At 34.1% G+C, this 10,936-nt stretch overlaps 1 protein-coding gene, 1 long non-coding RNA gene and 1 pseudogene across 2 annotated transcripts in view; 2 read left to right on the top strand and 1 right to left on the bottom strand.

Moving 5' to 3' along the window:
- The window catches only part of LOC111624753 (neurogenic locus notch homolog protein 1-like), a 19,703-nt gene extending 14,154 nt beyond the window's left edge, over nucleotides 1-5,549 (bottom strand). Inside the window, exons 1-2 of the mRNA XM_023367692.1 lie at nucleotides 5,410-5,549; nucleotides 46-195 (exon numbers count right to left, since the gene is read on the bottom strand). Coding sequence (XP_023223460.1) covers nucleotides 46-195; nucleotides 5,410-5,539 — 280 coding nt within the window. The 5' untranslated portion in view covers nucleotides 5,540-5,549. The remainder of the gene's footprint in view (nucleotides 1-45; nucleotides 196-5,409) is intronic.
- On the top strand, nucleotides 786-1,343 carry LOC111624755. The gene is made up of 3 exons (XR_002756634.1): nucleotides 786-857; nucleotides 922-1,210; nucleotides 1,279-1,343. It is a non-coding gene; the product is annotated as an uncharacterized LOC111624755 (long non-coding RNA).
- A 1,012-nt stretch (nucleotides 5,550-6,561) lies between the features above and the next one.
- LOC111624761 lies at nucleotides 6,562-7,147 on the top strand (annotated as a pseudogene).
- The last annotated feature ends 3,789 nt before the right edge of the window (nucleotides 7,148-10,936 follow it).

The following is a 10,936-nucleotide window of genomic DNA, read 5'->3' as shown; positions in this document are numbered from 1 at the left end:
CGTTTTAAAAAATCGAAAAATTATTTTTATACAACTTAAACTCACTTTTTTTACTTATACAAGAACCATTTAAGAATGTAAATCCATACGGGCATACACAAGTGGCAAATTCATCTGTTATTAGGCAACTTGCATTAAGACTTGCACAATATTCCCACCAAGATATTCCGTCATCTCTGATCACTTCGCAAGTTTCTGTAAATATTCCCCAGTTACATTAAATTTTATATACTTCCGTAATTATATTATTATTAAAATTTGCAATAATTTTTACAACTAGATGAAGACTGTAATTACAGAAATACTTCTAAAAATACAGAAAGCAGAATTAAGAAATTGATACAGTAAAGAATTAGTCAAAAAGTATATTTGAAAAAATAGTTTATTAAAATAATAGCTGATATGTATTCACAGAAAATAAATATTTTAAAGTGGAATTTAACTAAAATATTCACTTTTACCATAATAATTATAATCGTAATACTTATAACATCAGGATAAATTGTTCAATTAGTTAGAGCATGTGCAACGGCATTCAAAGTATCAACAATAAAATATACTGAAAATTACATTTGCTACCTACATTTTGGTTAAAACTTACCTTTCACAGTCTTCACTATAATAATAAAAAGACTGGTAGTAAATTTATGCCGATTCCTCTAAATACTATACTAAATTTTATCTTTAAATTGTATTCTTAATCTTTTACACTGCTTCCTTTTCTTTCTATATAAAATCTGGAAATCATTGTCTTTTCCATTAAACACAANGAAATTATTCTCAGAGATATAAGCTCAAACAACATCTTAATAGATAAAAAAAATGGAGCATATTTGATTGACTTTGGTCTGTGCACAGTAAGTACTGTACGCCTCTTACTGTTCTTCAATTGTAGTTTTCTTATAATTTTATATTTTTCAGTCCGAACGCAGTCCAACAGACTTCTGCGGCACTCTGTTCTATTTATGCCCAGAAATTCTTCAACAGACAGAATACGGTAAGAAATGTTACTTACATTCAATGAATTTTTTATTTCTTTTTTTTATTGGTGAAATCAATGTATGGCTTACAGACGCTTACTGCGATTGGTGGGCGTTTGGAGTTGTATTATACCAGATTTTGGTTGGCAAAACTCCAATGGACGTTTATCTGGAAACACTTATGTCCTTGGAAGATTTCCAGACATTGCCGATAACGGAACAAATCAAAAGTAAGAATCAATTTAGAAGTGGTTAACAAAAAATAGAAACGATGATTAATATAAAAATGTCACTGCAGTTGCTGAAGAAGTGGAGTTGACGTATTCTTTTGAACTACCGCAGGATGCCAAAGAAATAATCCAGGATTTGTTACAGAAAGTAAGTTTATAATGCATTTTATGTAATTAATTTTCTGATTTTTTTACTATACATTTCACGAGAAAAAACTTTTTTGAATATTTCTTATATGCCTTGCTGTTTTATTTTGATATATTGCACGTTTTATATTAACTTTAGGCATACAATCTTACACGTTTTAAGGTTAATGTGAACTTTTTAAAGCATTTTAAAATTTTTTACTGAATCACTTCTCTATTAGTTCATTACGTTAATCGCGCATTGAATTCTGGTTTTCAGTAACTGAGTTAATTACATTTTAATTATTGGTAAGACATATAAAAAGTCATCGACGTATCACGCCTCACTTGTTTGCTTCATTATAAGTTCTCTGATATTAGTATACAAAGACGAAAGTATGATAATTGAGTCTAGAAGTTGGAACAATTCTTATTAACTATCATTATATTTGACCATTTCAGAATCCCGAAGAACGTCTGACAGAAAGAAAAATCGAAAATCACAAATTTTTCGCTGATGTGCAGTGGCCAATAATGCCGAAGACTTGAGTCATTATTTAAGACATGCACAGAATTGTTCGAAAGGATTATTTCTGTCTTTTCATTTATTATTATTATTTTAAGTATAATATTTACATTGTGCATACACAATGGTTTTGTTTTAATTTCAAATTTTATTCGTTATAAATAAAGCGTAATTAATTACTAATGGTTTCCGCCCGTTTTGTTTATGTTAGTGTCAGACTATCAGCTCATCCGCATCTTAAATGCATTTTTATAAATAATATATAATTAGGAATAGCTGAATGACTTCTGAATGAAAGAAGGGTTATCGAAAGAAAATCTTATAAAAATATATGAGTATAACGAGCAATTATTTATTGTGATATGGTGACAATGCCGGGCTGCAATTTTTAATCATAATTTTAATTTATTTGATTTAAAATACTTCAAACGGTACTTTTTACCTCAAACGGTAGTATTATGCTTTTATATGTCATACTTTTCCTTCAAAAAAGAGTCGTACCGGCCCTCTATATAATTCCGTTCTGAAAATTATGTAGAGACAAACAGACAATCAAACAGACGTCCGAAAGTGGGAATTTATAGGTCTACAATTTTTTAAATTGCAGGCCAATTAGCTTTATGAATTGATGCTTAGTATTTAAACCAAGTCTGTTTTAATCAAGAGTTCAGTTAAAAAATTTCTTCAGGTTTCAAATGCGTAAAATAAATTTGGCATTAGTAGTGTTAAAATTGCAGTGTAAAAATGCAAAAAACATTTAATTACCAAACTGCAGTTTGTACATAAACAGAATTTAGTAACATCACAATACACTCTTCGTAACGTCTTATGGAGACATTTTTGTTTTAAAAGTCATGTAAAATAAACGGAAAATAAGACAAGGAATTAATTTTNTAAACACAAATATTTATTTTATAAATCTCAAAAATTAATTCATTTGGAAAAAATATTCAAAAACATAATATACATAAACTGCATAAATTTAAACGCCAAGCAAACTTTTTTAAAATAAAATCGAAAGATAATTATCCCCAGACCATTACAGACAATAAATATTATACCATAATCCATCGGTTCTCAAAGTCTGCGCCGCGGCTTCCTCACAGGGGCGTCGCGAAATACTATAAAATTTTCATAATTTCACTTCCACTTTAAATTCAATGTGATAAGATGCGATATCTAGCACACGTGACGCAAATCATAAACTCAGTAATGAAACCACATAGAATCGCCAAATGTAAAAAGCCACATACTACCGCAGAAAAACTCATTCTACCAGCTACTGAAAATATGGTAAACATTATGATCGGTGAGTCGGCTGAGAAGCAACTTTCAAAAGTGCCATTGTCCAATAACATTATCAGTCGCAGAATACAGCATATAGAGAAGGACCTCCAATGTTCAGTTATTGAAAAAACAGAAGGGAAGCTATTTGGATTGCAGCTGGATCAAGATACAGATAATAATAATGATGTTCACTTGATTTGCTGTGTACGGTTTATAAATAATAATAACATTGTAAAAGACTTTATCTTCTGTAAAAGTATCACCACTGATGCTAAGCCTCACGACTTGTTTGAGATCCTTGATATTTTTATATCCGAAAATAATTTGTAGTGGACCAAATGCATTGTTATCTTTACTAATAGTACTCGTTCTATATCCAGATGTAATGAGGATCGCAAGCATTTTTTCAAAGCAAAAACCTAGATGCGCTGTGCACCCATTGCGTTATTCACAAGAAAGCACTCTCATCAAAATAGTCCTGCATTGAACCAGAATATGTAGTAAATGTAGTAAATTTTATAAAAAACGGCCATTGAATGCAAGATTTTTCAATAAACTATGTGAGGATGTGGGATCCGAGCACACGTTTTTGTTGTTCTACAGCACTTCGAGAAAGATCAAAACATTACCACAAGAGAGCCATCGCTCTCTCGAGGTAATATTTATCTTGTATGTTTGAACTGCAAAAAGAAAATTTATATTATTCTTAAAAAGAAAGACCACAAGTATGCCGAAAATTTTGTGATTGAAGATATTTCGGTAAAACTAGCATACTTATGTGATATTTTTGAAAAGCTGAATTCTCCGACTCTCTCCCTGCAGGGAAGCAACATGTATCTTTTAAAGTCGATTCAGAAAATTTCAGCTTTTATAAAAAATATCAAAACTATGGAAAAAAAATAAATGAAGACGTTGGAAAGAATGTTTCCCCTTGGTGCAACAGCGTTTGACTTCCAATGGAGTTGATTTTCTCGAGGTATGAACTCTACTTTTGAAGAACATTTATCACATCCTATTCACCTGGTTTGAGAAATATTTTGAAATGATAACATCGATAAATTTGCATCGATTCAAAATCCATTTAATGCCAGTGCTCCGTCTGAATTTACTTCTGCAGAAAAAGAAAACTTTATTGAGTTGTCTTGTAACAATACGTCGAAAACGAAATTTAGTAGCATGGAATTAACTGAACTTTAGATATCAGTAAAAGATGAATATCGCTTCTGAGTGATAAAGCTCAGAGAATCTTAATTCCTTTTGCGACTTCTAATTTGTGCGAAGCCGTGTTTGTCGCTGTTATAAAAACTATGCATCGCACGAAAATCAGTGTGAAGAAGGAAATGAGGGTGGATGTGTCTAGTTTGATTCCAAGGTTTCAGAAAATGTGCACTAATCAACAGTCTCATCCATTTCACTAATTATAATTAGCCTAATTGAATTTGTTTTATTTACTTTTTACTTAACGTCCTAATTCTTTAATTTAAAAAATATTTGCTATTTAGCAACTTCGCAAATTCTACTTCTTAGAATTGGACGCTTTTACTGAATTCAGTAAAAGCGCCGAGAATCAAAAAAGTTTAGAAATCACATTAATGATGACATAATCAATTCGCATGTTATCACTATTGTTTTTTTTACAGAAATAAATTTGGAAGATTAAGGTAATTTTTAACAACATTTTTAACAAATACTGCAAAACTGGATGGCATTTCATTAAAAGCATTAACTAACACCTGTAATACAGTTAAACTGAACCAATTTATTATAGGAACAAATGTTTCATCTGTCTTTAACAACCGGTTATCTTTAAGTTATGAAAAGTTACATAGAAAAAATTCAAAAAATAAAATATCAATAAGTTCTATATATAATACTTATATTATATTTAAATATTGTTGTTAAAAACAGATGAAAACTTTTGTTCTTATAATAAATTGGTTTATTTCAACTGGATTACAAATGTTAACTTGATGCTTTTAAAGTGATATTTATCCCGACAAACATATAAAAGATTACACGTATACATAAAAATTCACAAAAAATGTTAAAATAGAATATTGAAAAATATTTAGACATTTCCTCGATTTTTCACACCTCATAAACATTCTCATAAACAGTTGAAATCCTGCAAATAAAGGTCGACTCCACGGTAAGACCGTTATGTGTTGTCCATTTTTTAAAATTTCTTGTGAATTTTTAAGTACATACTTATTTTCGTGGCAATTCTATTAAAATGTTACAATAAATTCCTTTGACTCACCTCTACAAGAATCATTCTCGAATTTAGATCCATTGTGGCATCTGCAAGTGGCATTGTAGTAACCTTGTACACAGTCTGCCCCAATACTTTCACAATATTCTGACCAAGATAAGCCATCAATTCTAATCATTTCACATGTTTCTGTAATTATTATGCAAAGCTAAATTTAAGTAAGTATGTTTAACAATTTGTTTTATAATTAGAATTTGGTGTTAACTAAATTATAGATTACAGTCATACCCCGACTTACGCTACCCTGACTTACGCGAACCCGGAGTTACGCGATTTTCAAATCTCGTCGATTCGTCTTTTGTTTCAGCGCCACGCAACTCTTGATTATTCACTCCCCCCCACACTATTGTTCAGCTTAATGTTCGGACGTGTCGCGCAGAATCGACGCATAGCTACAATTTATTGTGTGTAATTTATTTCTGTTCGTTATATCTACGGAGACTCGAGAGACTCTATGTGGTAATTTTTTGTAACAGTGAACGAACCAAAAGGCGAGATAAGATTACCGAAAACATTTATTAGCTTACATACATCCGACTTGGATTTTACACAAAAGACATCTGCAATCGTGAACAATTGACGATAAAGTATACATTTATCAGATAATAAACAAAGACTCATTTTGTAAACAATTTACCTTTTGTATATACAACTGACAAGATTNGAAAAATTTATAATGTTAGTTTTCCAGTATAAATTCACCCGTTAATAAACAAAGAGAAAATATATTTTATTAAGAAAAATCTTTATCAATGGTTGTTTTTTTAAGTCTATGATGTCAACTTGAATTTATTTACAGAAAAATATTTAGGACCACTCTATTGAATTTCTTTTGTTAAGCCGTCTATTTCCTGCAGTGGTCACTATTCAATAAACCAATCTACAAAACTCTATATTTCGTTTATATACACTACTTGCCATTAAAATTGTTATACCAGGAAGGTAACACGCCACATACGTTAAATTTGCAAGACAGATAGAACATGCTGTGATTCGCAAGAGACTAGGTTTTCAACGCATTCATGCAAAGCAGGCAGTGCTAGTGACACCTACAATGTGTATAAAAGAAGAGATTGAACAGCAGGTTTCTTATACAAATGTTGCATTTCAACGCTGTTTTCTGGTAAGAACGTTGCTGTTATGCGTCGTGTAAGAAGGAGAAATGCCTACCAGCACGTGTCTGATTTTGATCGAGGTCGAATTGTAGCCTACCAGGATTTATCGGACTGCAGTATTGCTGCTCGCGTTGGTCGTAATCCCATGACTGTAAGGAGAATATGGAATCAATGGATTCAGGACAGTCATACAGAACGCCGTGCAGAATTTCAGCTGACCTTATCACTAATAGCCGAAAAGACAGACATCTTATCCGCATAGCCTTAACGGATCATACAGCCACGTCACGAATCCTTAGTCAAGAAATGGGACGTTTGCAAGACAACAAGTGTCTGCACGAACAGTTCGAAGACGTTTGCAGCAGTAGGGACTGTCAGCACGGCGACCATGGCTTCGGCTATCCTTGATGCTGCATCACAGGTAGGAGCTTCTCCAATAGTGTGATCAATGACAAACCTGGACGCAGGAATGGCGTCACATCGTCTTTTCAGACGAATCCCGGTTCTGTTTAGAGCAACATGATGGACGAATCCGTGTTTGACGGCATTGTGGAGAACTGACATTGCCAGCATGCATTCGACATCTTCGTACTGGCCATCACCTGGAGTGATGGGGTACTATTAGATACACGTCTCGATCACCTCTTGTTCGCGTTTCCAGCCCTTTGAACAGCAGCCGTTAGATTTCTGATGTATTAAAGCCTGTGGCTCTACCCTATCTTCAAGGCCTCTGTAACGCTACGTTTCAGCAAGACAATGCACGACCACATGTTCCTGATTGTCCTGACCTTTTTTGATACAGAACATGTTCGTCTGTCCCTTGGCCAGCACGTCCTCCTGATTTCTCACCAATTGAAAATGTCTGGTCCAAGGTTTACGAGCAACTGGCACGCCACCACTCGCCAGTCACCACGTTTGATGACCTGTGGCATAGTGCTGAAGCTGCATGAACTGCTGTACCCATACATGCTATCCAATCCCTGTTCAACCTCACGTCCAGGCGGATAAGTGCTGTTATTGCTGCCAGAGGTGACTGCTCTGGGTATTGATTTCTCAAGATTTATACCTCCAAATTTTCTAAATATTTAATTACTTGTTCCTCCCACTATGATGTGTGTGTCTAATAATAATCTGTTATTTGCATTCCTTTCTGGTGTAGCAATTTTAATGTCCAGTAGTGTATTTGCACTACACTGTGCATCCCATTTCAATAATTCGATAAGCAAAATAACCTGTTTTTCTTATGAATGAGCCGTAATTGTTTTGATAGATCATTTATATAATTTTGCTGATTACATTTTCATAGTCTATAATAAGTAAAAGATGTACATTAAAACGAAGTTACCAAGGTAGAGTTTCCTTTAGACCTTTTCTTCTTCTAAAACAAAGAAAAACGATTAAGCTCCTGGTTTAACGAATAACTTGTAGAAACGGAAATCGGTCGTTAAGTAAGAAGTGGCTGTACAATATAAATAAATTAAATGACCAATTTTGTATCTTTACGTGTTGATATGTAGCATGCTGATGTAAAGTAAGTGATGATAATTTTATCGAGCTTGATGCTAAGTTTCCTTCAAGTTTGATTTAAAAACTTTCCGGATGTTCCAATATATTTTATGTAATGTTTGATATATTTACGGACTGATTTTATATACAGGCACAATTATAAATCTTTTAGTGATATCCAGGAAGNAAATAAACGGAAAATAAGACAAGGAATTAATTTTAAAAAACAATAAAAAAATTAAATAATAAGATACATTGATACGAAAAAATGTAGAGAAAAATACGTACAATTTTGATTACTTAACTCTTTTCAATTGACGATGACAATCCCCAGGACGTTAACAAGAACTTTTTATGACCGCCTTTCAATTGCACCTTTTTATATCAATACTTTCGCAGCAGACTTTGCCAAATGGCATGTATTCGCATACTTTAAATTAATCGGCTTTAAATGTTGTAATATTTTACTGTTTTTAAAACAGCTTTTTTTATGTAGAGTTTTCTGAACATGTTATAACATTCTCTTTGGTTATATTACAACCATGTCCAATGCAATACAAAAACTAAAGGGACTGTCTATAACCTAATCTAATTGACGTCACGTGTTTCTCCAATCTCGTACTTTGCTTTCCCCTCGTTTCACCAATACAATTATCATTTTCCTTACGTATACTACTTTGTTTATACACCACAGCCGACGCGACGTTCTTTTGTTAAGCCGTCTATTTCCTGCAGTGGTCACTATTCAATAAACCAATCTACAAAACTCTATATTTCGTTTATATACACTACTTGCCATTAAAATTGCTACACCAAAAAGGTAACACGCGACATACGTTAAATTTGCAAGACAGATAGAACAAGCTGTGATATGCAAGTGACTAGGTTTTCAACGCATTCCTGCAAAGCATGCAGTGGTAGTGACACCTACAATGTGTATAAAAGAAGAGATTGAACAGCAAGTTTCTTATACAAATGTTGCATTTCAACGCTGTTTTCTGGTAAGGACTTTGTTGCTATGCCTCGTGTAAGAAGGAGAAATGCCTACCAGCACGTGTCTGATTTTGATCGAGATCGAATTGTAGCCTACCGGGATTGCGGTTTATCGTACTGCAGTATTGCTGCTCGCGTTGGTCGTAATCCCATGACTGTAAGGAGAATATGAAATCAATGGGTTCAGGACAGTCATACAGAACGCCGTGCAGAATCTCAGCTGACCCCATCACCAATAGCCGAAAAGACAGACATCTTATCTGCATAGCCTTAACGGATCATACAGCCACGTCACGAACCCTTAGTCAAGAAATGGGACGTTTGCAAGACAACAAGTGTCTGCACGAACAGTTGGAAGACTTTTGCAGCAGTATGGACTGTCAGCACGGCGACCATGGCTTCGGCTATCCTTGATGCTGCATCACAGGTAGGAGCTTCTCCAATGGTGTGATCAATGACAAACCTGGACGCAGGAATGGCGTCACATCGTCTTTTCAGACGAATCCCGTTTCTGTTTAGAGCAACACGATGGCCGAATCCGTGTCCGACGGCATCGTGGAGAACGGACACCTCTGGAGCATGCATTCGACATCATCATACTGGCCCATCACCTGGAGTGATGGGGTACTATTAAATACACGTCTTGATCACCTCTTGTTCGCATTTCATGCACTTTGAACAGCAGCCGTTACATTTCTGATGTGTTAAGGCCTGTGGCTCTACCCTATCTTCGAGGCCTCTGTAACGCTACGTTTCAGCAAGACAATGCACGACCACATGTTCCTGATTGTCCTGACCTTTTTTGATACAGAACATGTTCGACTGTCCCTTGGCCAGCACGTTCTCATGATTTCTCATCAATTGAAAATGTCTGGTCCAAGGTTGACGATCAACTGGCACGCCACCACTCGCCAGTCACCACGTTTGATAACCTGTGGCATAGTGCTGAAGCTGCATGAACTGCCGTACCATACATGCTATCCAATCCCTGTTCGACCTCACGTCCAGGCGGATAAGTGCTGTTATTGCTGCCAGAGGTGACTGCTCTAGGTATTGATTTCTCAAGATTTATACCTCTAAATTTGCTGAATATTTAATTACTTGTTCTTCCCACTATGATGTGTGTGTCTAATAAATATCAATCTGTTATTTGCATTCCTTCCTGGTGTAGCAATTTTAATATCCAGTAGTGTATTTGCACTACACTGTGCATCCCATTTTAATAATTCGATGAGCAAAATAACCTGTTTTTCTTATGAATGAGCCGTAATTGTTTTGATAGATCATTTTTATAATTTTTGCTGATTATATTTTCATATTCTATAATAAGTAAAAAATGTAAATTAAAACGAAGTTACCAAGGTAGAGTTTCCTTTAGACCTTTTCTTCTTCTAAAACAATGAAAACGATTAAGTTCCTGGTTTAATGAATAAGTTGTAGAAACGGAAATCGGTCGCTAAGAAAGAAATGGTACAATGTAAATGAATTAATGGACCAATTTTGTATCTTTACGTGTTGATATGTAGCATGCTGATTTAAAGTAAGTGATGATAATTTTGTCGAGCTCGATGCTAAGTTTCCTTCAAGTTTTATCTAAAAACTTTCTGGATGTTCCAATATATTTTATGTAATGTTTGGTATATTTACGGACTGATTTTATATACAGGCACAATTATAAATCTTTTAGTGATATCCAGGAAGCAAACAGATTACGTCAACTATTTCAACAACCTTTATGAAAACTGGTGCGATGTCAAACATAGTAGTTTATTCTGGATCCTCAACAGCTAAACAATAATTGTGTTGTAATATATTTTACTATACCTAATAATGATAAGCTAATCAATTTTTTGATATTTTCAGTTTCCCGTGTTTCCTACTCGATGACGTTAAGAGGAGTT

The sequence above is a fragment of the Centruroides sculpturatus genome, unplaced genomic scaffold (assembly GCF_000671375.1).
Source record: "Centruroides sculpturatus isolate CEXI.00-Female unplaced genomic scaffold, Cexi_2.0 scaffold197, whole genome shotgun sequence".
NCBI lineage: Eukaryota > Metazoa > Arthropoda > Arachnida > Scorpiones > Buthidae > Centruroides > Centruroides sculpturatus.
The sequence above is the reverse complement of the archived record's forward strand: the minus strand, read 5'-3'. Positions and strand labels throughout refer to the sequence as shown.